Genomic DNA, 27,250 nt, shown 5'->3' with positions numbered 1-27,250 from the left:
CACATCCTTCTGAATATACTAAAACCACTGAATTTACACTTTAAAAGGTGAAGTTTATGTATTTGAATTGTATCTCCAAAAAATAAAAGATAAGCCTGGGCTAACGTGCAGCCCGAGTTGCCAGTCCACAGAATTGTGACCTAAATAAATGGTGGTTATTTTTTTTAACGGAAAAAAAAATACCGAAATATGCAACTACCATAAACCCAGCAATTGCACTCCTGAACATGTATCCCAGAGAAAAGACTTAACGTTCATGCAAAAACTGGTACACACATGCCTATAAGAGCTTTATTCATAATAGCCCCAAACTGGAAACCCAGATATCCTTCAACAGGTGAATGGTTTAACAAAGCTTGGTACACAACATACCACTCGACAACTAAGAGGGAGAAAGTACTGATACACGTAACAAGGCGAATCAGTCTCTAGAGAACTACGCTGTGTGAACAGAGGTCACTACCAGAAGGTTACATACTGTATGATTCATTTACGTGACATTCTTGAAACAACAACATTATAGAAATAGAGAACAGATTAATGACAAAACTGTAGAAATAAGAGAACAGATTAACAGTTGCCCAGAGCTAAGCAGAGGATGGACAGTAGATGCGGCTATAAAAAGACGACATGAGAAACCTTGTGGCGACGGATATGTTCTGTACCCTGACTGCATCCATGTCCGTTTCCTGGTTGTGAAACCGTTCTCCAGTTTTGCAAGATGTTACTATTGGGGTAAACTAAAGAGTACATGGGATTTCTCTGTATTTCTTATAACTGCATGTGAAGCTGCAATTGTCTCCAAATAAAAAGTTTAAATGAAAACAAAAATCCTTCTCAGTTTTATGCATTCGCCTCTGTTTCGTGTTTGTCTGCAGTTAGCCTTTGTAAAGAAGGATACGTCTCAGAGCGGCGTTAGAAGGGTGGGAGGCCTTCCTCCAGCCCCTGCTGGGACTGCCCCAGAGAGAGGCCGGCCACCTCCGCAGAGCCGTCTGACCTCATTAGCGAGCAGGCAAAGTCGACCTTGAATGACAGCCCCAGCACATATGGAAACCATTCCCGCGTCCCAGGACTTGCAGTGAGGTAGGAGGCTCCTCTCGCACGGAGCTGAGCTCCGTGGCCCAGTCGGAGAGCCCATGGAGAGGTCAGGTCAGAGTCATGGGGCCGTTAGGAACAGATAAATTAGCAGGGGCACCTGGCTGACCCAGAGAGGCCTCGGGGAACGGCCGTGCGGGTGGGTTGAGAAGCCCCAGGTGTAATGGAACAAGTCGGGGATGGTCCGGGCTCAGTGCGTTTCCTGATGGGCCATCTGGGGAAAGGACAAGCCCGAACAGGACCACGGCGGTGAAGCACCACGCTCATCAGGAAGATGCAGCTTTACGAGCAGAAAGTTCTATTAAAGTTCTGTTTCCACCCACTGGACTGGCCTCTTACCTACTCAAAATCATACGCTAAAGGACCCAGGCTTCCTTTCAAACCCAGCTTCCCACCAGCCCTCCCCTCCCTCCCTGCTCCAGCCGCATGGCCTTCTGGCCAATCCTGGAACACACTCTCCTGGGGTGGATAGCTTCCCACCCCAGGGCCTTTGCACTGCTTTCTCTCTGCCTCCCAGGCGGCTCCCTCCCCCAGTTCACTCAGAGCAGCCCCTGCACCAGTCATAGGAGAATCCTCTCCTCTCTCTACACCGTTCCCTGTAGAGAGAACGGTGAGCCCACTTTTCCCTAAGTTTAGGAATTGAAATCTCAGGACACGTGATCACGAACGGCCGACTGGGCTTGAAGCGACGGCCAGTCAACGTCTCCTTGCTTTGCTTCCCCTCCTCCGCGTACAAGTCTCTCCCCAGCTCCACTTCTGGTTCGCTGCTACCCGACTCGAATTGCTTTTTGCTCAAATAAACTCTTAAATTTTTAAAATATGCTTCAGTTTCCCCTTTTTGTAGGACAGTATGCGAATGTGATGAAGGAGGGAAGACAAGAGAGCTTGGGAGGCTGGAAAGAATGTTTATAAAAAGGCAGCAGTGGGCTTCCCTGGTGGCGCAGTGGTTGAGAGTCCGCCTGCCGATGCAGGGGACGCGGGTTCGTGCCCCGGTCCGGGAGGATCCCACATGCCGCGGAGCGGCTGGGCCCGTGAGCCATGGCCGCTGAGCCTGCGCGTCCGGAGCCTGTGCTCCGCAACGGGAGAGGCCACAGCAGTGAGAGGCCCGCGTACCACAAAAAAAAAAAAAAAAAAAAAAAAAAGGCAGCAGTGATTCCTGAGGTGTTTGATGGTTACAGGTAACAACCGGAGGATGGACTGATGTAGCGCAGGGTGCTGGAGAGAAGCCCTGGGAAACTGAAGCCGCGTAGCAAGGGTGGGTTTTGAACAGTGAAGCCTGTTGGGCTGGAGTCTTCATTTCCCGAGGGAATAGCTGGCAGCTGTGTCACGTAAAATACTGAAAATTAAACGTGCCTTGACAAAGTAGCCAATATATGAAGGTTAGGACGTGGGGATAAGGACTTAACAGTATTTTTTAAATCAGTTAAATTCCTTGAATGTGAACTTGCCCTTAAATGAGAAATACAATTTGCCTATTAAAGCTTCAGAAGATCTGAAGCACGTTTGAAACCACTGGTGTCTCTCCTGACAGTTATTTTGTTTGAAAGTAGCGAACTTTCTAGTAGGCCCATGAAGCTGCAAATTAATTACAGTAGAATAACTGTCCCCTACCATTGCCCCTCTTTTCCTAGCATCCCCTCCAATACGCACAGGGTCTGGGTCTGGGCAATAAACACCTGACTTGACCAATTTCAAATCAGCGTCCAAACAAACGATAATTCAGAGCTGGCCAAGAGGTCCCCCGACTCAGCTCTTGAAGTAATTAAAGAAAGATGAGCTTCTCTACCGGTTAACCTCCTGAACGCTAATTAAAGACAGTAAGGGTTGAGGTGCAGCCTGTCCTCTGTTCTCGGGCATCGCAGGCAGGTGTTCCGGGGAGGGAGGGCTCCCGGGAGGGCAAGGATGCGGTGGACGCAGGGCCACGGCCGCTGCCTCCCTGCTGATCTGTGGGAAGGGCAGTGAACCCTCCCGATACGAACGACTGGGGACGCCCTGCAGTCGAAGCCTCAGGTGTGTGTTTACAGGACTTCAGGCCACGGGCGAGCCACTCCTTGTTCAGCCCAGCCCGTGGAGAGAGCTGGAGGACCTCAAGAAATTGGCTTTTAAAGAACAACACGTGATTCATGGTGTTGAGGTGCCTAAAGCCCGTTCTGGAACCAGGTGGGGCATGGAAAGGAGCCGTCACGACGGGGGGATGCGCTCGTGGTCCTGAGTCCCCCGGACTCCAGCTGGGCCACCGCCGGCACGTGGGAGAATCTCCTTGAGTCCTCCTTCACCGTACCCCCGTGGAGGAGGGGACAGTGGCAACAAGTCCTGGGGAGACTCAGGAAGAGCCACGAGCTGCGCCCCCTTTCGGATGACTGTGTTCCACGTGGGACGCAGTGCAGGGCTGCAGCGACTGGGCATGGGGGTGAGCGCGGGGTGAGCCCCAGTCTGTCCCCAGCCCTGCGCAGATGCTGGAGCCCAGCATCTCCACGCTCGGGGCACAGGTGGCATCCGAGCCGTGTGACCTGCGGGGACGGGCCGGCCTGCGGGCTGAGGCTGCCGGCCCCGCTCTGGGTCTCGGCTGGGCCCCCCTCACTCACTACCGGGGGACAGGTCTCCACTACCCGGCGGAGCTGCTTTGGAGTTGGAGCTGACACTGCATTTTCCAGAATCCCCTCTGGGTACTTGCAACTTTGTTTCCTGTGGCCAAGCAGCTGGGCTAAATACCTAAAACCTCTCTTGAAACACGTGTGCATCACCCAGAAAACACTGAACCCCGTCCTCCTCCGCAGAAGGTGGCTGTAAACAGTGGGCTCAGCTCAGCCGCGAGAAGACGGCACGTGTGCGGTCGTGCTCAGCTGAGGCCACGCCTGCAGGGACTAAGATAAAGAATAACCACGTGGCACAGGCAGGAGCTAGTAGGAGGCACAGGGCCTCCTATTTGGGGGTCGGCTGTTGAGCGTTAAGGTAAACGGAAAGGGCAACTTCACCTGCAGCTCTCTTGTGCCATTTGAAGGCTGTCCAGATGGGGGCCCAGGCGACAGGAGGCGTGACTCCACCTCCACCTGGCGGGTGGCCCAGGTGCGACCAGGCAAAGCCTCAAGGCCACCCTGGGCCTCATCTTTAAAAAGTGTCTTCACGGTGCAGACGGGGTCGAGGCAGCCCCACACACGTGTCGCCGGGCCTTCATTCACTACTTTTAAAGCAGGGTTTTCTAGAAACCAATAAGCACTCGGATAGGTGGCACCAAAGGGCACCCCCTGTGAGGCCCTGTCTTCCTCCAGCTAGGAGAGGTGCTAAGCCTAGCCGGGATTTGTGGCAATCCATTGCTTTCAAAATAAGATGATTGGGCTTCCCTGGTGGCGCAGTGTTTGAGAGTCCGCCTGCCGATGCAGGGGACGCGGGTTCGTGCCCCGGTCCGGGAAGATCCCACATGCTGCGGAGCGGCTGGGCCCATGAGCCATGGCCGCTGAGCCTGCGCGTCCGGAGCCTGTGCTCCGCGACGGGAGAGGCCACAACAGTGAGAGGCCCGCGTACCACAAAAAAAAAAAAAAAAAAAAAGATGATTGTCTCCATAATCGCTGACTCACGCTTTCCATTTTGAAGAGCCCTCACTGAAAAGATTCACCTGGATCCCACAAGGTGCGGCTGTCCTGACAGGTCTGGCTGGATTACCGTAGTCTCGGTACCCAGCAGTCTGTGGGAAGATTCACGGCAACTGATGTGGGGACAGCATGTGAAAGCTGTGGTGAAGAAGAAAAGTACACGGGGTGTGGGAGAGGGAAACATGTTTCCCTTTTCTTTCCCAATGGGAAGAAAACCCCTTTGGAGTATGAATTTTTTAAAGAATGCATTGAAAGTTTGAAATTAATTCTTCATACATTATTACCTGGACTCTCTTTGGGTCATCCATAAAGATTATGAAATAGCAACTAAAAACCATGATCTGTCTCCAGGGTTTGATCCCTGTACTTCCTGAGTGAATACACCATACAGGAGAATGCTGACATCTCAGGGTATGTGCATCTCTGCCTCTGTGAAGCAATGCTATTTTTCTGAGATAAGGAATAACACCTGTCGACAGATGAGTGGATAAAGAAGATGTGGTTCATATATATACAGTGGAATATTACTCAGCCATAAAAAATGAAACAATGCTATTTGCAGCAACATGGATGGGCCTAGAGATGATCATACTCAGTGAACTAAGTCAGAAAGAGAAAGACAAATACGATATATATCACATCACTTGTATGTGGGATCTAAAAAACGGACACAAATGAACTTATTCACAAAACGGAAGCAGATCCACAGGCACAGAAAACAAACTTACGGTTACCAAAGGGGAAGGGTTGGGGGGAGGGATAAATTAGGAGTTTGGGATTAACAAATACACACTACTGTATATAAAATAGATAACCAACAAGGACCTCCTGTAGAGCACAGGGAGCTTTACTCAATACTCTGTAATGACCTAAATGGGAAAAGAATCCGAAAAAGAATACATACATGTACACGTATAACTGGATCACTTTGTTGTACACCTGAAACTAACACAACATTGTATATCAACTGTACTCCAGTATAAAATAAAAATTAAAAAAAAGGATAACAGCCTTCAGGGGGTTGTTGAATCCCCTAAAAATCTAATGCAGAACCGACAGGCAGGGGGACGGGGCATGGCTTCCATCAGATTATCAGAGGCCTGAAGGAGACGTGCCATTGTTAGCCCGACACCCATTTCTTCCCTCCCCCACTGAGAGACACCCCAGCTTCCCACACGGATGGATCCTGCTGGTCCAGGACTAGCCACCGTCCACCACAGAATTTTCCTGAATGTAGGACTGGCTCAGGGTGGTCCCATCAAGGAAGAGAGGAGCTTGTTAACTGGTTTTCTGGAAAAAGCTCTCCGTTTTCCATTGGTTGAGAACAAAGTTGCACATGTGGTCACGACAGGGTTCGGGCCAGAGTGTAAAGCGTTGGTGCAAAGTGACAGTGAGACAGGCTGGGACCTGGGACCCCTGGCTGCAGTGCTTGCACCTGGACACACCTCTCTGAGCAACAAAATACAAAGAAACCATATGGGACTAAAAATAACTGCATGCACGAGCAGTCGGGGCAAATTACGGACAAGATACAAAAAGACCAAAAAGCCCAACTGTCAATTCTGAAAAGCCGAGCGCAAAAGCAGGGTACTGCGCGTGCCCCCTGCACTCGACACCACCGAAGGGGCGGGCAGACCACCTCAGCCACGCCTCCAGCCCGACCCCTGGACACACCCCTGCCTTCTCTCCATATAAGGAACAAGTTCGCCCCTCCCTCGGGGAGTGAGCAAGGGCACCTGTTGCTTATTCTCATCCCCCCCCCCCCCCACACCAGCTGCAGCAGGGGCCCCGTAAAGCCCTGCCTGAATTTCTTGTCTGGCCTCTGATCAACTTCTGTCGACTGGGGAAGGCCAGGAACCCTGGCCGGTATCAAAAGGATGGAAAGAAACCGGGTCCTTGACGACATTCCTGGCTAGGGATCTACCACCCAGGGCTGCCCTGCAGCAGGACAGCACGTGAGGCGAGTCAGGGACTTTGCCCATCCTGACGGGGCCTCTGTTGTCTGCAAGTGAAGCAGCTCTACTGACATTAAGAGCTCTTGTTCCAAAATAGCTAAGAACCACTGGCCCAAGGACAGATTTAAGGAAGCAAGAGTGTCTGCTCACGAGAGAGCAGGGAGAGTGAATTGAAGGGACAGGGGTGACAGAGAGATGGAACTTGGCCTTTCATTCTTGACCTTGTGACCTTGAGGTACACCTAGTGGTTATTTTTTTAAAGCACACTTTCGGATGTAATCTGTAATAGTAATCTGGGTTTTATCACCCTCTCCGTTCCTGTAAGCAGCATCTATTATCTCTACTCGCTGAATAGACGCATTAGGTCTTGCCTGAGGGGACCACGTTCCCCACAAGAGCGTGCCATGAACCCCCCAGGGCTGGAGGGCAGTTCACCGTCAGCCCAGAGGGCAGCGCTGTGAGTCTGCACAGCTGGCTGCTTAGTGCTACTCTGCAAGGCCGTTACTAACCTACGATTTTCTTTTCTCCTCAAAAATGGTGCGAGGCCACTAAAAGAAAACCTTCGTGTATTGGAAGTTGTTCTAGGGTGGGGTTGAGGGGTGACCTTCAAACACTCTGGGGTGAAATATGCATGTCCCAGGACAGCCCTGCTTAGGGGAGGAATCCTGGGGACATATAAACTTTGTGTCTACATGAACACACTGCACAGACCCGGATGAAGGAAGGTCTCTGACTCACAGGATCTCAGTCTACAGCTGTTTCTGGTAAGCGAGGCCTTCGATGGCTCCCTGTGGCCGCATCACAGGTCATGTGATTTGGCCCTTACCTACCGACCCAACCTAACTTCTCACCACCGTGCTGGGCTCTCAGCCCTTCGTACTGAACTTTTCACTGTGCCCGGACAACGCGTTCCATCTATTGAGTCGTTTCCCTGCAGCCAGAATCCCCTGGCCCCGCTTCGCCCCCTGGTAACACATTTTAGTTTGCACCGCATCTCCTGGCAGTCTCGCCATCGCTGTGTTAAAACACTTCTCCTCTGTATTCCCGTTCTCCGGCTACTCATCTGCCATCATTCCATTACGCTTTCTATTTTTCAACTGCCCGGGATGATCTCTGGCAAAATGCAAGGACTCAGTATACGCTCTTGCCTGGATTAGTATCACCACGAAGGCGTCTCCGGGTGAGCAAACACATGAGCAACGCTGTGGGGAAAACTCTCAGAAGCTCTACTTTTATCCAAGCCGAGCCCTGGAGATTAGGAGGAAATCGCACCAGGGTTCCATCAGAGAAACCCCTTTTGATAACGTGATCTTGAGCAACAGGACATATGCCCACTCACAGGCCTTTGAAAAACGTCAGGATACTACTTGCTCAGCAGATGTTTTGTGCAAAACGTTTGTAAGAGTTTGCACATAAATGGTAATGGTTTATAGAAGAAAAAAAATTAAGGGAGTATTATGTACCTGCACTGCTCACAGATGGTTGACCCAAACTTTTGCGAGAACAAATTATAAACTTCACTGTAAACTCTAGGGTTGGTTTTTCTGCTGTTACTTCATTTTCTTTTGTTGTTCCTATAAGTGGTAGAAAATAGATGTTCTGTTGCACAGCAAAGGAAACCATCGACAAAATGAAAAGACAACCTACTGAGTGGGAGAAAATATTTGCAAATGATATGAATGATAAGGAGTGAATATCCAAAATATATAAACAGCACACACAACTCAATATCAAACAACAAAGAACCCAATTACAAAATGGGCAGAAGACCTGAACAGACGTTTTTCCAAAGAAGGTATGCAGATGGCCAACAGACACAGGAAAAAATGCTCAACACTGTAATCATCAGGGAAATGCAAATCAAAACCACAGGGAGCTATCACCTCACCCCTGTTAGGATGACAGTCATTCATCAAAAGGACAATAAGTAACAAGTGCTGGTGAGGGTGTGGAGAAAAGGGGACACTTGTGCACTGTCGGTGGGAATGTAACTTGGTGCAGCCACTATGGAGAACAGTATGAAGGTTCCTGAAAAAATTAAAAATAGAACTACCATACGACCCAGCAATCCCACTATTGGGTATATATCCAAAGGAAATGAAAAGACTAATTAGAAAAGATACATGCACCCCAGTGTTCATAGAAGCATTATTTACAATAGCTAAGATATGGAAGCAACCTAAGTACCCACCAACAGATGAGTGGATTAAGAAGATGTGATGTATGTCCACACACACACACACACACACACACACACACACACACACAATGAAATACTACTCAGCCATGAAAAGAATGAAATTGTGTCATTTGAAGCAACATGCATGGACCTAGAGAATATTATGCTTAGTGAAACGAGTCAGAGAAAGACAGATACTGTATGATATCACTTATATGTGGAATCTAAAAAATAATACAAATGAATGTATACAGCAAAACAGAAACAGACTCATAGATACAGAAGACAATCTAGTGGCTCCCGGTGGGGAGAGGGGAGGGGGGAGGGGCAAGATAGGGGTAGGCGATTAAGAGACACAAACTACTATGTATAAAATAAATAAGCAACAAGGATATACTGTACAGCACAGGGAATTATAGCCATTATCTTGTAATAACTTTAAATGGAGGAGAGTCTATAAAAATGAGGAGAGTCTATAAAAATATTGAATCACTCTGTTGTACACCTGAAACTAATATTATAAATCGACTATACTTCTTCAATAAAAAAATGGAAATCGATGATCTTTTGTTGTTCTTGTAAATGGTAGAGGTAGATGAGAAATGCTGGCTGAGTATACGTGTATATGTGTGTGTACCTAATATGTATATCAATCTGTCGTTAGGTATGTGAAAGTATTTGCTGCTGACATGAACACGAAAGCAGCACAGAATGTCCAAAGGGATCAACGGCAGGTGCATCTCCAAGCCTACATGCTATGTCTACTGACGTCATAGGCTGGGCACGCTCCAGCAGGGCTATAAACGAACAAAACTCAGAAACCACGAGACCTCTGCAGAGTAGAAGCTGCCGCGTTCAAGAAAGAAACAAAGGCAGGGAACACAGCAGTGGCACAGCTATGAAGTAAAGCTGATGGAATGATGTGGTTTTGTCCTTTGAGAATATTACACAAAAAGGGAAAAGGAGAAAAAGTCACCTGTACGGATCAAAGAAGAAAGGAGGAAAAGGAGGACGTCTGCTGGGCTGAGCAGGCGAATGTCCTCAAGATGCTCAAGACAGTTCTTTATCTGGAATCAGATGGCGCACTTTGCCCGTAGACATTCTTTACAAAACAGCATAGATACAAATCAACTGTTTCTGAGGACGAGAGGGTGTTTTCATTGCCCAACACTGAAGAAGCTGAAGCAAAAAACCTTGAAGGACTGCAGAAACGTGGTCCTCAGCCACTGGCCAGCACGATTTATAGATGCAAGAAGCAGAGGCCAGACGGAGTGAAGATGTAGCTGCAGCGTTTCCCTGGGTTATCAAATAGGAAGCTCGCTTGGATTTTACTTTGGGAAGTCGCTGGGTCTCAAAAGCTCCAGGACAAAGAATATCTGTGATGTCGGTCAAAGAATGCAGCATGGTGGCCACCGGGCCTGCACACAGCCCAGCCAGACATCTCTGCTATCGAGTGCTTTCGCATCTTTCATCTGCTGCAAGAAAGACTGAAAGATGCTGTGTGGATGGAACAGGCAGAGGGCTTGGTCTCCTGTTTCCTACATGTTTGCGATGGCGAAAAATGCACCTGGACTGGAGCCCAGAGTTGCACATGACAAAAGTGCTTCCAGCAAGTTCCTGTCCTGTGTGCTTTTTAAAAAAGCAAATGCTTTCTGAATAGGTAACACAGAGCCAGGAAGACAAAAGGTCTGGGTGAATGATCAATGCCTTAATGAACAAAACAACTGTCATTCGAGAAATACCTTGAATACCTAATATTCCATGACTATTTCTGATGAACTGGCAAAAAGAAATATACAGTAGAATTTGTATTTTTAAAATTTCATTAGTAATGAAAAGTTATATTTGTCAGTAAATTAAACGAGTGCATGTAAAACTCTTGCCTAAATTTTACTTTTTAATTTAAATACCAAAACTTCAAGTTATTCATTTTCTATTACTAAATTAGATGTATAAGTAATATTGAAATAATTGTGTTTTACTCTCTCTAAAGCGTATATTCTTATAAACACTCTAAGTTTTTTGCAGAATATGTGCGTCTGGATTTGGTGACTGAATTGAAATACAAGGATAATATATGCTTATAAGGTTACTGTTTACTATTTTTTCAAACCATAGTCTAATTACAGTCCCTATACCTTAAATATTTTAAAAATATTTAACTAAAATAAGCACGTATAAATATTTCCTATAATTCATATTAAATCATTTTTATTTATTATTTTATTTATTTAATTTTGGCTGCGCTGGGTCTCCCTTGCTGCACGCGGGCTTTCTCTAGCTGTGGCGAGTGGGGGCTACTCTCTGTCGCGGTGCGCGGGCTTCTCACTGCGGTGGCTTCTCTTGTTGCAGAGCACGGGCTCTAGGCACGTGGGCTTCAGTAGTTGTGGCACATGGGCTCAGCAGTTGTGGTGCATGGGCTCTAGAGCGCAGGCTCAGTAGTTGTGGCGCACGGGCTTAGTTGCTCTGCGGCATGTGGGATCTTCCCGGACCAGGACTTAAACCTGTGTCCCCTGCATTGGCAGGCAGATTCTCAACCACTGTGCCACCAGGGAAGCCTCATATTAAATCTTAATATATCAGAAACCACAAATGTTTCAAGTTAACTTGCTTCCCGAAAGTTCTCACATTAAAGGTTCATTTTTAAAATTTATTTATTTATATTTCTTTATTTTGGCTGCGTTGGGTCTTCACTGCTGCATGCGGGCTTCCTCTAGTTGCGGCGAGCGGGGGCTACTCTTCGTTGCAGTGCGTGGGCTTCTCTTGTTGCGGAGCACGGGCTCTAGGCACGCGGGCTTCAGTAGCTGTGGCTTGCGGGCTCTAGAGCGCAGGCTCGGTAGTTGTGGTGCACACGCTTAGTTGCTCTGCGGCACGTGGGATCTTCCCGGACCAGGACTCGAACCCATGTCCCCTGCATTGGCAGGTGGATTCTTAACCACTGCGCCACCAGGGAAGTCCTAAAGGTTCTTATAGTTGATCTTACAAATCAGTCACTTACTAGAAAGGTTGTAACTATATAGCGCTATTTTAAAGAAAGCATTCTATGTGTCCATTCATGTAAAATAATAAGTGACAAGGAGCCTGTTCAGGTCTGAGTGCTTTGCTTGACCCTGTTCCTGTCTGCAGTCAGTTCTGCAACAAGAGCCATCAGTTTATCAGGATGTTATTTTAGAGAGTTTAGTGCTTACGGAAACTGTTGGTTGCTTCTTTATATGACTTGTACATTTTTGATAAGAAATTTAAGCGAATTTATATTATTTATATGTTATGTGTTCTTTATATTTATATATTATTTAATAATTATAAAATTATGTAATTGTTTAATATATATTAATATTATTTTATATATTAATTTAAGCAAATGAATCATCATTATGTGAAATATAATCAAGAAAAAAAAGAAAAGCTGTCTGAGGTTACAAGGTGAACTGTGAAACCCTTAAACTTGGCAACTAAGTTCTGTACATCGAGGCTTTTCTAGGTACAGCCCAAAAGAAAGTAGAGAAAAATTGGATATAGAGATAAGACATCTGTCCTCCCTAGGATATTAATTTCAGATTTTTGTCATTTTGAAAATCATCTGAGTGTCACCACCGACTGACTTGAAAACAAATACATGTGTTAATTTGAATTTTTATAATAAATTCATACTAATAAATATCTTCCGTTTTATATTTCGGTATCTTGCTTAACTTTTATTTTTTTAACATCTTTATTGGAGTATAATTGCTTTACAATGGCGTGTTACTTTCTGCTTTATAACAAAGTGAATCAGTTATACATATGTTCCCATATCTCTTCCCTCTTGCGTCTCCCTCCCTCCCACCCTCCCTATCCCACCCCTCCAGGCGGTCACAAAGCACCGAGCTGATGTCCCTGTGCTATGCGGCTGCTTCCCACTAGCTAGCTATTTTACGTTTGGTAGTGTATATATGTCCATGCCACTCTCTCACTTCGTCACAGCTTACCCTTCTCCCTCCCCATATCCTCAAGTCCATTCTCTAGTAGGTCTGTGTCTTTATTTCCATCTTACCCCAGGTTCTTCATGACCTTTTTTTTTTTTTTTTCCTTAGATTCCATATATATGTGTTAGCATACGGTATTTGTCTCTCTCTTTCTGACTCACTTCACTCTGTATGACAGACTCTAGGTCCATCCACCTCACTACAAATAGCTCAATTTCGTTTCTTTTTACGGCTGAGTAATATTCCATCGTATATATGTGCCACAGCTTCTTTATCCATTCATCTGTCGATGGACACTTCAGTTGCTTCCATGTCCTGGCTGTTGTAAATAGAGCTGCAATGAACATTGTGGTACATGACCCTTTGAATTATGGTTTTCTCCGGGTATATGCCCAGTAGTGGGATTGCTGGGTCGTATGGTAATTCTATTTTTAGTTTTTTAAGGAACCCCCATACTGTTCTCCATAGTGGCTGTATCAATTTGCATTCCCACCAACAGTGCAAGAGTGTTCCCTTTTCTCCACACCCTCTCCAGCATTTATTGTTTGTAGATTTTTTGATGATGGCCATTCTGACCAGTGTGAGATGATATCTCATTGTAGTTTTGATTTGCATTTCTCTAATGATTAATGATGTTGAGCATTCTTTCATGTGTTTGTTGGCAATCTATAAACTCAAAATGGATTAAAGACCTAAATGTAAGGCCAGACACTATCAAACTCTTAGAGGAAAACACAGGCAGAACACTCTATGACATAAATCACAGCAAGACCCTTTTTGACCCACCTCCTAGAGAAATGGAAATAAAAACAAAAATAAACAAATGGGACCTAATGAAACTGAAAAGCTTTTGCACAGCAAAGGAAACCATAAACAAGACGAAAAGACAACCCTCAGAATGGGAGGAAATATTTGCAAATGAAGCAACTGACAAAGGATTAATCTCCAAGATTTACAAGCAGCTCATGCAGCTCAATATCAAAACAACAAACAACCCAATCCAAAAATGGGCAGAAGACCTAGAGACATTTCTCCAAAGAAGGTATACTTAACTTTTTAGTTTAGGCATGGGATTCCATGGCTTTAAAACATCACGGTAATCACGTGTTCAAGAAAACCGGGTCCTGCGTTCCCCTTGCTTATACCCTTCCCATGGCTCTGGCGGCTGAAACCCTAGTCCCCTGGGCTGGCTCACAGACCCCCGAGGGACCGAGTGACGTGGGCCCTGCCGCCGCCTAGAAGACTCTGCCCGCACCTCGGAGGCACGGGCCAGACCAGGCGGGCCCCCTTGGCCTTCCCACCAGACCTCTCTGCAGCCAGCAGGGCTCCTTCCCCAGATCTCCATCTGGGCGGCCGTGTGTACCGTTTTTATTTGGGTCTCGGTAAGTGTCATCCTGGGAGGCTTTCCTGCCCACTCCAGCCCGGCCAGTCATGCCCCAGGACAGAGCTCTGCCTCACTTTCCTCATTTTCTCCTGTTCATTCACGTGTTGCGTCTGTTACCTTCACGGGACCACGGGAGACCCGGCACAGTGGGAAACTGTCTCTCTTGCTCCGAGCTGCGCCCTGGCCTGGCCCGCCCTCGCTTCCGACGCGGCCCCGATTAAGACATCACTGGTTCTGTTCGTTATGAAGCCAACGTGGTGACTCAGTTGCAAGTGTGAACTCCCAGTTACCACCACCGACCTCGCCCTGAACCGATCCTAGTTACTAGAGAGAGAATAAACACTGAACATCCCTTTTTCCACTGCCTTGTTAGGAAGACTTTGCTGGGCTCCCTGAGTGGCTGAAAACCGAGGCCGCATGGTTAGCAGTCATTCCTGTGTCCTGTGTCCTGGCCCAGGGAAGAATTTACTATCACGAGACACAGATAAATCTATCGCTAAATGCAGTGATGCCCGCTACGGTGACCATCTCCTAGCTGTAACTTTTACATGTTCTCCAAGTTCTTCTCAACCACAAGGCCAATGATGTCATATTCACCTGTGACCACATGGGCCTAGACTGGCCTTCCAAGTGCCAGCCAGTTACAGAGATGGGGGCCACCTCACCTGACACCACCGACCACACCTGGGACCCCGGCGATGTGTTCAGAGTAAGTGTCGGGGCAGAAGCAGACATCGACCGTGAATGCAAACTGTGCAGCAGCACGTCTCAACTTCTCCTTCCCTCCGACAGTCCGGTACGACCAGGGGAATCAGCAACTGTCGTGCACGCACTCCAAAAAGCACTCTGTACCCGTACTTTCAGGGTGTTGCAAAGTCTACACTTCTTTCCTCGGCCTCCCCAAGAAGTGAGGAATGAAACAGGCCAGAGCATCTGGTTCGTCCTGGAAGTTATCTCATTGTGACTCAGTTTCAAAGCAGGTGTTCCTGGTCACCCATTTTCGGCCAGCTGGGATGTTCTGCTCCCCTCCCAGCTGTAGCGAAGACGGGGGGGGGGGGGGGGACAAACAACTCACCGATGATGAAAGAAAAGCAATTAGCCGAGATCTTCTAAGAATTTCCCAAAGAACTAATCCCTGCTTGGAATGTAAAACACCACTATTCAAATTATATGACCTATACAACAAAAACAAAAATTTCAAGTCTACCTCTGATTGTTTCTATTGTTGATCAAATAGCTTAAATAAAATCAACTTTCAAAAAAAAAGGATTAAAATATTTCATGTTAGTTTAAAAGGGACGCAGTGAGCCATCAGCGCTAGTTACTTACTGACATTAATTTCATGTAAAAATGACTTTATCTGCCAACTTTTGGCAGAGAAAGTTGACACTGAGCTAACTTAAGTCATAATCCAAAAAATAAATGTATTCAAGTCATCCGAGAAATAGGATGAGGACTGTTGCCAGCAAACCACTGACCAACGCTGAACCTGTCACCTCCCTACACTGCAAGGAAACAGAGTTCCTTCCCGGCCCTCTCCAGGCGTCCTGTAAAGAGGCTGTCATCGTTCATCAAGCCGTGGGCAGTGGCCGGGCTCTGGGCAGATTCTAGAACAGCTAACACACCACTCAAAGGTGGATGAGAAATCCTTTTCTGGTTTCAAAACGAATGACACATGGTATTCAGAAAAGCTGTTTTAATTATTAAACACCAGGCCGTAACAACCACAAAAAGGCCCTCAGGATAGAACATCTGTAAAATAACAGCCGATTATTTTTAGTCGACGGGCAGCTTAGGTGTTCATTAATCAAATGCTAATTAGGCCTCTCGCCTCCTTAAGAGTTTATTCCCTCATCCTTTCCTTCCTGTGCCCAGGATGCAGGCAGTCCCCAGAAATCCTCACTTGGGTAATCCCACCAGCCCTCCTGTCATTTCACTCTCTTTGTCCCACGAATGCATTTCCTCGCCTGTCCTGAGATTTCCCTGGTCTCGCCTGGGAGTGTTGCTGACTCCCCAGGTGGTGGTTTTCCTGAGGAGGCTCCTTGGTCTCTAAACCAAAATATTTGCCGGACTTAGGCCTTGCCCAAGGTTCTTCCCCACGCGGGATTAAACACACTCAGGTTCTTTTATAGACGCGCTGGTCCCCAGTAAGGTGATGCTGGCTGGAAATCACTTTCTCAACAAGTCTGTTCCATGTTCTTTCTACATTTAGGGCCCTAAAGCCACCAGCACCACGACTCTCTGGCTCCTGCAGAGTTCTGCTCAAGACCCCGTCAGGCTGGCCAACGGCAGGCCCCGGTCTGCGGCCTCTGTTGGGGCTCCCGCCCCCGGGCGGGCACCCCTCCTGGCCTCCAGGGCTCCGCCGCTTTCCGGGGACTCTAATGTAGGTCAGATTGGAAATGGAAACACCTGGGTGATTGTCAGTATCTTGGCTTCTTGGAAAGAGGCCTGGACTTCAGAGATGGGGTCCAGCCCCTGTTTAGTTGGGCCACCTGGGCAGGTGAGTCCACCTCCCAAAGGCCAAGCTCCCCCCTCTGCACAGGAGGAGACTGTCATTCGCTGCCCACGGTGATGATGAGAAAAATCTAATTCTGTTAAGCCCATGGCATTAAAAACAAGCAAGGGGGCACTTCCAGAGATTAAAAGACTTAGAAACACAGCCCAGAACATTACGCGTGGACCTCGCCTAGATCCTAAAACAAATCTAATGAAACCCTAAAGAGACAGGGCTGAGATGATCCAGAAGATCTCTTTCCGGACTGAGTATCAGTCGATACAGAGGAATGATGGTTAATTATTAGATGTGATAACAGGCCCTGGAGTTATAGTGTTTCTATGTCACAACACAAGCAAGGATAAGATGCATTAGTTATAGACACGTTATAATGTAAGATATTTAGAGCTACATGTTGAAGTATGTAAGGGTGAAATGCTGTCACGTCTGGGATTTGCAAAGAAAAAATAGGGGTGAGGAATTCCCCAGTGGTCCAGTGGCTAATTAGGGCTCTGAGCTGCCATGGCAGGGGGCCCGGGTTCGATCGCTGGTCGGGGAGCTAAGGTCATCCTGCAAGCTACGGGCATGGCCCACCCCACCCCCCCAAAAAATAGGGGCAAAAAGGGGCTAGATGAAGCAACTGTGGCAAAATCTTGGTAAGTGTTGAATCCGGGCAATGAGTACACAGCAATTCGTCGTCCTAGTCTCTCTACTCTCATGTATGTTGAATATCTGAATAATTTAGAAAACTTGAAAAATGAATGTACTAAGGGAAGCCCAGGCAGATGTCAGGATAGTGGGAGAAGTCAGAAACGAGGGGGCAATGTCAGTGTGCCTGGAAAGGAAGCATTTGTCCTCAGGTCTGGGTCCCTCCAGGACAGGGATCTGACTCCTTTGTCCAAGTCCTCTGGGAAAACCACGTGTGTTCAAAGGGCCAGCGAAACGGAACTGATTCTGCTTCTAAGTTAGAGACAGAGGGGTGTTAACGCTTTCGGAAAGCCTACATATGCTACAGATTTAATACGTATTATTTCATTTAAACCTCAAATCAAATTGAGGATAAGACAACTAAAGTTCAGAGACGTTAGTAACTCAGCCAAGGTCACACAGCCCAGTGAGTGGCAGGGCTTGGCGCTCAATTCAGGTCTGTCTCTACAGTCTCTGCTCTGTCCTCAGCTTCATGACACATCGATGGAAAAAATGCAGCTGGAAGTGAAATAAACCTTCAGCAGGTGTTGGAGGCAGACATTTGCCACCTGGCCTGGAGAGGTTCGCTAAACTGATGCCATAGTTTCCTAAACTTTTAGCTAATAAAATGACTAATGGGTATTTTAGAGGAAAAAAGTGGGAGAAGGGGTGGGAGGGAAACAAAAGGAAGACAGAGCTCACACCCTATACTTTGGGGAAAAAAGTATTCCTCCTGAAATGACATGAGGCTTATACTGGAGAAATGTATCTCCTGTTTTGAGCCCTGCTCATACTCATCTTTGACTCAGCAGTTGTACCAATTTTGACTTGGAGATACGATGATACCAACACTATTTTAAACATCAAAGGATTTCTGTTTAAAGACCAAAGCGTAATGGATTTTTTTTCTTTTTTCTTTTTTTTTTGGCGGTACGCAGCCCTCTCACTGCTGTGGCCTCTCCCGTCGCGGAGCACAGGCTCCGGACGCGCAGGCTCAGCGGCCATGGCTCACGGGCCCAGCACGGGCTCTGCGGCATGCGGGATCTTCCCGGACCGGGGCACGAACCCGCGTCCCCTCCATCGGCAGGCGGACTCTCAACCACTGTGCCACCAGGGAAGCCCCCAAGACCAAAGCATAATGGATATTTTTTAGTTGAGTACACACTCAAAATGTATTGGGAAGTTTTTGTGTTTTCTTTAATTTATTTTTAATTATTTATTTTTGGCTGCGTTGGGTCTTCGTTGCTGCGTGCAGGCTTTTCTCTAGTTGTGGCGAGCAGGGGCTACTCTTCATTGTGGTGCGAGGGCGTCTCATTGCGGTGGCTTCTCTTGTTGTGGAGCACGGGCTCAAGGCGCGCGGGCCCCAGTGATTGTGGCACACAGGCTCAGTAGTTGTGGCTCGTGGGCTCAGTAGTTGTGGTGCATGGGCTTAGCTGCTCCACGGCACGTGACATCTTCCCAGACGAGGGCTCGAACCTCTGTCCCCCGCATTGGCAGGCGGATTCTTAACCACTGAGCCACCAGGGAAGCCCTGTGTTTTCTTTTTAATGTAATTGGTTTCAAAAGAGCCTGGGAGAGCACGGCCTGGTCGGGGGGAGTGGACAAGCTTTCCTTTGTCTGAAAATCTTGCTGATGTGTTTCAGGCTCTGACTCTGGTTGTTGGCAGATAACACTCCATGAGGAGGCCCGGATCGTCAGTGAGGACAGCGCCCTGGCTGTGCGGAGTAGCCTTGATGGAATGGAAGCTGGGTGGACACGGGCCGTGGCCCAGACGGAGGAGCGGATCAGATTCCTCTGGAATTCCCGAGAGGTGGGTGGCCGTCTAGACTTCCCCGTGAGTGCTGGCTCAGGCCGGGGGGCAGGGAGCCTGTGCTTCAATGTTCACAAAGGACAGAAAACCACACGGGGGATGCAGTGATGGCTCACGGCCCGGGGAGGACCAGCCGCACGGCTTCCTTTGCCCAGGGCTCAGCATAAGCTGTACTCGGGGAAAGCACTTAAGCGAAAGGGAATCCCACTGCCTTGCTGGCCCAAGGCAGGGGCAGCAACCAGAACTCTTGACCTTGAAACTGGAGAAAATCAGCGCAGGGCCCACCCCACTCCCCTCCCACCAACGATGATGAGCAGAAAGAAGGTCTAGAACAAGACAAGGGTCTCCTTGTTTATCCAGACTAAGCATAACTGGGAAACTAGGTGTTTTCATCAAATACATTCAACCTTTTTTCTCGCTTTGATGAAACACCTAAAAGACCAGGACACCCCCCACCAGACGCCAAGGAAGAAAAAAAGTTTAAGGGGAAACAATTAGTTTGTCATCTTACATGACATTTTAGGCATTTGTGTGAATTACGTGTGTAAAGTAAGTGAGCATCGCTAGATTTTCTTCCAGCAGGAAAAAAAAAAAAGAATGAGTTACACGTTGGGCATAAAGAGGGATGAACAACAAGGTCCTACTGTATAGCACAGGGAACTATAGTCAATATCCTGAGAGAGACCATAATGGAAAATATAAAAAAGAATGGATGTATATGTATAACTGAGTCACTTTGCCGTACAGCAGAAATTAACACGACGCTGTAAATAACTGTGCTTCAATTAAAAAGAAAAAAAGCAGTAAAGAGGGAAAAAATATTACCAAATATTGAAACAAGGAATTCTTCCGCTTACCTCCTCATTTTTCAGATGGTACAAAGTGATGGTGTGCGTGACAGACTGCTCCACAGACGGAACAGTAGGGCTGTCTCTTGGGAAAGATCAATGGGAAGATGGTTTGGGGAAAGGTATTCTCAACGATCTAAATATCACTAAGTTTCTAGCATCTCTAAGCTACACACACTCCACAGCGAGAAAAGTGTTCCACCCGGAAAAACCAAACTAAAAATCAAAAAGACCCATTTTTGTTCATTCCCTTGGTATTTCTTACTTGACGATATTTTCTAGATCTCTAATTCCCCTTCTCATTATCAGCTTGTTTTCTCTAAGTCGTGAGAACACGCTGACTTATGCCCAAATGACACAGGTTACTGGAAGCCGATTTACTCATGAGAAAGGGCAGAAGCCGGTTTGTGAGATTTTAAGGGTTATCAAAATGGTGAAAAAGTTTGGGGGCTTAGATAAGATCACTACAATGTTCAGCTATTTTACTGAATGAATGAAGGGCACATAGGGACACTTAAGCATCTCCAGCTACCATTTCAAAATGGTCATTTGGCACAAGGGGGTTTTCGGATTCATGCATAAAGATTTTGGTTCTATTTCTTGTGAGTACATTCCTGAGGAAAACGCCGGACTATCTGCCAGCCACCTGGATCGGGGTTTTAAGACTTGGCAGGCTGTCCTCGAGGGGCCCTCGGGAAGGGCGTCAGAGCTGAGCTGAGGAACAGCGATGGTCAGGGAGGCAGGATGCCTGGGTACTGGGGCAGTGGGAGTTGGGAGGACCAGCTCCAGGCCTGTGCATCTCTGCACAGATAGGACCACCTCCCCATCTGTGCTTCCACGTGAGCTCTACTCTCAAGCCACGAGATGAAGGGCCCTGTCACTAGAGGCCAAGCGATGGCCTGTATCCCTCTGTGGCCACTTTCAACAGGAGCAAATGCCCCGGGGCACCAGGTGCACGGATGCTGCAGGTTCATCTTCCTCTCTTCACCGGACTTTGGCGTTTTCCGCTCAGTCAACAGATATTTACAGAGCTTCCCCTACGTGCCAGACTGACAGTGGGAGAGAGATGCACGGATGAACCCAAACATCTGACGGGGTGGGGAATCGGGCACGGGGAGCTGAGAGAAGAGACAGAACACTCAGGGTCTCTCAAAGAGGGAGTCAGTCCCTGAATCTCCGGAAGGAAGGACAGCGCTGCAGAAATCTCTGCCCGCGCTCCTGCGCTGGCCACCCCTCCCCCAGCCCGCAGCAGCAGCTCCGGGGCAGCTCAGGAATCCAAGCAGGTGATGAAGGAACAATTGTGAGGGCAGAGTCTTCTCCCAAAGAGAGCAGCTGCCTCCCCAGGCTGCACATGGACCACCCAGGAGATCTGGGGGACATCAGGAGGGAGAAGGCAGACGTGCGTGCGGGGAGGTGGCACTGAGGATGGTGGGAGGCCTGGGGCCCCTGAACTATCTTCCTAGGAGCACAAAAGTGAGGCCAGATCCTGGGACAGAGAGAAAGGAGGCCGTGACCCCTCGAGGACCTCCTGCACCCAGCCGCTCACAGACACTCCCATCGACTACCACCGTCGCAGGTGTACAGAGCGCCCACAGAAGAGATCCCAGAACGTAGAAGGCAGGAGACCACGTTTAAACTCTAGCTGTCTTCTGATCCATCTGAACATGTAGAAGTGAATTTTGAACAGGATAAGGGCATTTAGACATTACATTCTTTTTGAATCTGCAAAAGAACGTGTGTGTGTATATATATATATACACACGTAGGTATAACTGAATCACTCTGCTGTACACCTGAAACTAACACACATTGTAAATCAACGACACCTCAATAAAAAAATAAATATTTTTAAAAAATTACATTTTTTTAAATCAACCGCAAGCTCTCTCAAGGCTGACAGTCCACGACACCCTTCAGCGTCACGACCCTTCTTCCAGACTGAAGCCCGGCCCCCGACGTTGTGCTGGTCTCCACGGGTCAACGTGCCGTCACACGCCTTGTTCCCTTAAAACCCTAACACAACATGCCCCCCACCAGCCGGCCATTCACCTTCTTCTAGAACAGATGAGGACAGTCTCATTATAGGAAATCTCTCACCCAAGGCCGTGTGGCTCATCAGGCCCAGAATTCAAACGCGGGCTCTGAGCTCTGTGGACGCACGCGGTCCTTCCCTGCACACGTCCGACTCAAGCCTTTGCCCAGGCGTCTGCCGCAAACACGCCCTCATCCTTTCTGTCCGTTACCATCTGCCCGTCCTCAAAGCCCATCCTGTCATCGAGAAAGGCTTCCCGATGTCTAATGGGGAGAAGAGCCCTGCTCACCCTTAGCCTGTGTGGCCCGTGTAACCGTTACACACAGACCCCCTTCAAGCCCGGCCCCGCCCGCCCCAGTCCTGACTTCAAGCTTCAGGCGGTGACTCTGTCCCGTTGATAGATAACTACTCACAACAACAAGCACAGCTGCCATACAGTGTATACTAATGGACTCAATAAAATTAAGTCATAAGCACACACAGAAACCACAACTTCAACTCCATACTCTTCAACCCCTTTCCTAAAATATCTAGTCATCTGAGATAATATTCCGAATACTTCTCAAAATGTTTGGATTGCCTTTCCTAAAAGCAAAATAAAACAAACAAAATGCTTTGTTTTCACTGCTTTGAAAGATGTACAACAGAACAGAAACAAAACAGAACATAAATACAACAGAAGTATTCAACCTCTAGACTTTTGTTTCTCGAGCAGTTGGCTACAGGGTTCCTTCTAAGCACGGAGAGGAGAGCCGTGCTCATAATTTCCCAGACATTCATGTCCCTAAGGCAGCAGAAATCTCCTTACTACCCTGCAAATTCTCCTTGGGCCCAGGTCAATTTTCTTCGGTAAATTTTAACCGAATGCAATCTGATAACATTTTAACCTATGCGATTAAACAAAACCTACTCACGTGCCCAGCAGTTAGGTGTGGGGGGAGGAAGCTGAGGCTCTATGAGAAAGAAGGGGGGTCGGGAGCCCTTGCGTCCCTGGACCAGCCAGGGACCCGTGACCACCAGGTCACGTGACGCTTTCTCAGCCCCAGCAGCAAAAAAAAAAATTCATTAAAAACAAAACAAACCCCGGGTATACCCGAAATGAACTGTAACCAAATCTACACGCATAACACGCACTCTTCAGCCAGCAAACCTTCAGGGCAGATACACTTTAGTGTCAGAATTGGGCCTGGTTTTTAAACACTCTGCTAATGCTGCCAACACAGAACTTCCCCTGAGATCACAGCGCTACTCTTTCTGTTTTCCACGCGTGGGTTGTTTTCCCATGTCCAGACCCCACATAAACCCCCATCTCACCCAGGGGCAGACCCAGGGACCCCAAAGTCAGATTTCACGTTGCCCCTGAGAGGGCGAGATCTACACCTCACGCAGCCCCTCTCACGCTGCACACCAAGAAGCTGGAAGGAAACCCGGGAACGAAGGGCGGGAAAAAGAAGAGGGGATCCTCAGGGCATCGGCCCGGGGCTGCCCACCTCTTTCCGTTACTGTCCCGGAGCATCGCTCTTCCCATCACTCTGGACTTCCTTTCCAGCTCCTGCACCTCCTCCAGAAGTGTTTTCTTGCAGGTGTGCTTGGCCCTGTGTCACAAGGAAGAGACAAGAAGGACATGACACGTGAACTTTACACAGCCTTGAAGATGAGCTGCTCCCTTCGTGGGCCACATCTCATGCCCGCTGACCCGGGCCCAGGCCTGGGGACATGGAACATTCACTGTCCCCGTGCATGGCAAGGGCTCCACCTCCGCAACCTGGGAAGCACCCCAAGTCCTTGCAGAACAGACTCGGGCCGTGAGGGTCAGAAGCTGCCCCCCTAAAGAGCATCGCCTGTCACTGCAGAGCTGGCTGAGGCCTCCTGCGTCCAGACAGAAGCCCGGGGTACCTGGAGAGTCGTGGGTCAATCTCTAAAGCTTTTCACTGCAGGACCAAAAAACCCAGAAGATGCTTTAATCCTCACCCTAGTGGATGCATGTGGGTCCCTCGGGCTGTGCCCTGACGGTGAGATCAGGAGCCTGGGGGGGCGGGCAGGGGCGGGGGAACAGTCTTCTCTCTCCTTTTAGGGTGAAAAGAGCCACTGTTGCAGCAGGACTGGGAATTACGATGCCAGAGTTCACAGTCATCGTGCCGAACCCTTGACCTGAAATTTGGGTCAACACAAATATCTGGACACAGATGTCCTTTCTTCCCTTGCAGAGACTTACCATCAGGGCCCATGTCTGCAGGCCTCGGCGGCGTGAAACAAGGGATGGGGTAACAAAACGGTCTGGCCTTTCCAGCCGTGTAAACTGCAGACGGGCCCCGCTTCCTGACCCGCAGGAAGAGTTACCTGCACCCTTTCCTGATTAAACTAAGAAATACCTTAACAACGTTCCAATAAGTGTCCGATTGCAAAGGTCTTCCTAAAATTGAGCTTAAACAGAGAGCAGCTGGTTGGAAACTATACAGGGGAAGAAAGGGCATTTAAGGAGACACAGGTTAGGAATGGGAAAAGAAAAACTATAAAAAGCAAGAGGGCCCTAACGGAGCAGCCCAGGGCAGCGTTCCTTCTTCTGAAAAGCTTGTTCGTTTCCGTACAAATGCATGTGGGGAGCCCACCAAGTAGCCGGACTCAGAGACAGAATCAGAACAAAACTGAGCGCATCTTCAAGGACGTGGGACAGTGAGATGGAACACTCTGGAGACGTGAGCTGTTCCACGGAAACACGTACTGCCGTCTGCCCTCCACCTTCAAGGAAAGGAAGTCTGTGAAGACAGCGCCCGGTCATCTGCTGACACCCCAAGTTCACCTCCGAGGGAGAATCGGGGCTGAGACTCTGTATATGGTCCGTCATTAATTTCCCCGGAGGAAACAAGGGACATGAACCACACAGGTTTTCACACATAATTCCTTAACCACACCAAGCAATGTCCTGAGACTCCGGGGTGTAAACTACTGCAGTTCAAAGCGGAGATGGCGGCATTTTCATTGAAACAAGAAATGAGAAAACGTTTAACTTTTTGCCGGAAAGGAGACAGTCAAAAAGAATGTGACAGTTGATACCGTTCAATATGAATGAATACGCTGGGCCCAAACTTTACCTTTGAACGCACGGGTGTCTGGGGCTGTGTGGATAAAAGCCAGCTGCGTAAACAGCCAGCCCCACTCCACGGGTTCACGCCAGATACGTGGGTCCCGTGGAGCATGTCGGGTTCGTCTAGAGAATGAGCTGTCTCGCTTACCGTCTCAGGACTGTCCTCACTCCATCATCCTCCCTTGCTCTGCACCCTCCTGCCCACAGAGCAAGCAGGGTTCACTAACCCCTAGACCAGCCCCCAGTGTTCTCCTCTGGGCTGGGGGCTAAGGGGAAGGGCGACACAAAGAAGCAGGCTTGGAACAGGAAGCCTGGACCACAGGGTGCAGAGCACACTGGAAATGTCCAGCCTGGGCCAAGAGCAAAGAGAGCCTGACCCACTGTGCTGGGGCTGCCGGTTTCCACTCATTCACAAAACTGCCTGAGGGGGAAATAATTTCAGTATCTTGATGCTCCTGGGCGTTGTTCACGTTCCCAGTGGATGAAAATGCACCCATATACAAGATGGATACCATCCAATTTTATAGTATCAATATTTCCACTAGGCTAGTTCCCGTGAGCCAGCCTGGGAGCTTAACCAGTGTGAGAACACAGCTAGTCCTTCTGCATGAGGCACTGCTGTACATACAGGTGACACTAGCAATTTAAAACCACTTTCTCGGGCTTCCCTGGTGGCGCAGAGGCTAAGAATCCGCCTGCCAGTGCAGGGGACACGGGTTCGAGCCCTGGTCCGGGAAGATCACACGCGCCGCGGAGCAACTGAGCCCGTGCATCACAACTGCGGAAGCCCATGCGCCTACAGCCCGTGCTCCACAACAAGAGAGGCCACCGCAGTGAGAAGCCCGCGCACCGCAGCTTAGAGCAGCCCCCGCTCGCCGCAACTAGAGAAAGCCACACACAGCAACGAAGACCCAACGCAGCCAAACATAAATAATAAATTAATTTTTAAAAAATAAAATGGAATAAAACCATTTTCTCAAGAACCTTTACCCAATAAGGCCTTACCTAAAGAAATGATTCTAAGACCTCCCCTGTCAAAGTCTGCGTATGAATGGACTAAAATCTAGTACTTACAGGTTTCAAAAGCCAGGCTCTAAGCATTAGCCACTGGCATGGAAGCTGGATCTCTCCCGTTACCTGTGGACAGCTGGTTCCCAGGGGTCCAGGACTGCTCACCCAACCCCACGTCAGGAGGCCAGGTGATCACGGAAGGCTCAGGTAGGGGCACTTAGCCCCTGTAAGGGAGTGTGGTGACCCACAGCGAGCCTTCAGATAGAACAGGAGTATCTCCAGGTTACTGGGGATTTTTGAAATAAATAAGTCGGCTTAGAATCTTGCACTTTTCATCTTCTTGTTTCTGAAACTCTTTTCCTGGACTCTTTCTTTCTTTTCTTACGGAAGGAAAGCAAGTCAGAAGGAAATGGTAAATTCTAAGTGGGGATGAAAATATAAATGCAATGTGCTTCAAAGAAATCAGTCCAGTTAGAAAGTATTAAAAAAAAAATCAAGGCCCCCGTTGTACACAGGAATTTCTTATTACCTTCTATTTCCATTGAACTGCCTATCTGGGATTATAATAAGGAAATGAAGTCATTCTGGACTTGCTGAATGCATCGTGTGCTGACTGGTAAGGTACCAGAGATACAGCTAGACAAGAGGAGATGGGTTCCTAAGTTCCGTGGCCTTGAGCTTTGTATTATTTTTATAAAGCAACATAAATGAATTTCTCCTCAATGAGCGTAAGTACATGGCAGCTTACCTAAAAATGCTGTCATAGGTAAACATTTTGGAAGCACGTAAGCTAAAGGATATTAAAATAGTTCTGGGCAATTTAAACTTCATGCGTGTAATAAAAATATTCATTAGCCAGGTATCACATACAATCAATCAGTTATTTTAATAAAAGATGTGTTAGTTTGGTCCCTCATGAAAATTCTGGTTAACAGGATAACAGAGGAGGTATTATACGGTGTCCAAATCAGACTTCAGATAGACTAATAATGGATCTTCATCAGAAACTCGATAGACTTCATGGAAAAAATGACCGAGTTACCTCATGCTGTTTTTTTTTTCTTTACTGTTAACAATGCAGGTCCTGAAATGGGAGAGAGACTGGACAAGGAAAA

The 27,250-nt window shown here is 48.0% G+C and overlaps 1 protein-coding gene across 1 annotated transcript in view; it reads right to left on the bottom strand.

The window, feature by feature from the left end:
* The window catches only part of ATP8A2 (ATPase phospholipid transporting 8A2), a 526,430-nt gene that overhangs the window by 23,978 nt on the left and 475,202 nt on the right, over positions 1-27,250 (bottom strand). Inside the window, exon 35 of the mRNA XM_082859361.1 lies at positions 23,530-23,634. Within this exon, the coding sequence (XP_082715487.1) occupies positions 23,530-23,634 (105 nt within the window). The remainder of the gene's footprint in view (positions 1-23,529; positions 23,635-27,250) is intronic.

This window comes from Leucopleurus acutus (genome assembly GCF_964270905.1).
Source record: "Leucopleurus acutus genome assembly, chromosome: 18".
NCBI classification, from domain to species: Eukaryota; Metazoa; Chordata; class Mammalia; order Artiodactyla; family Delphinidae; genus Leucopleurus; species Leucopleurus acutus.
This window is presented reverse-complemented; position numbering and strand designations above follow the sequence as displayed.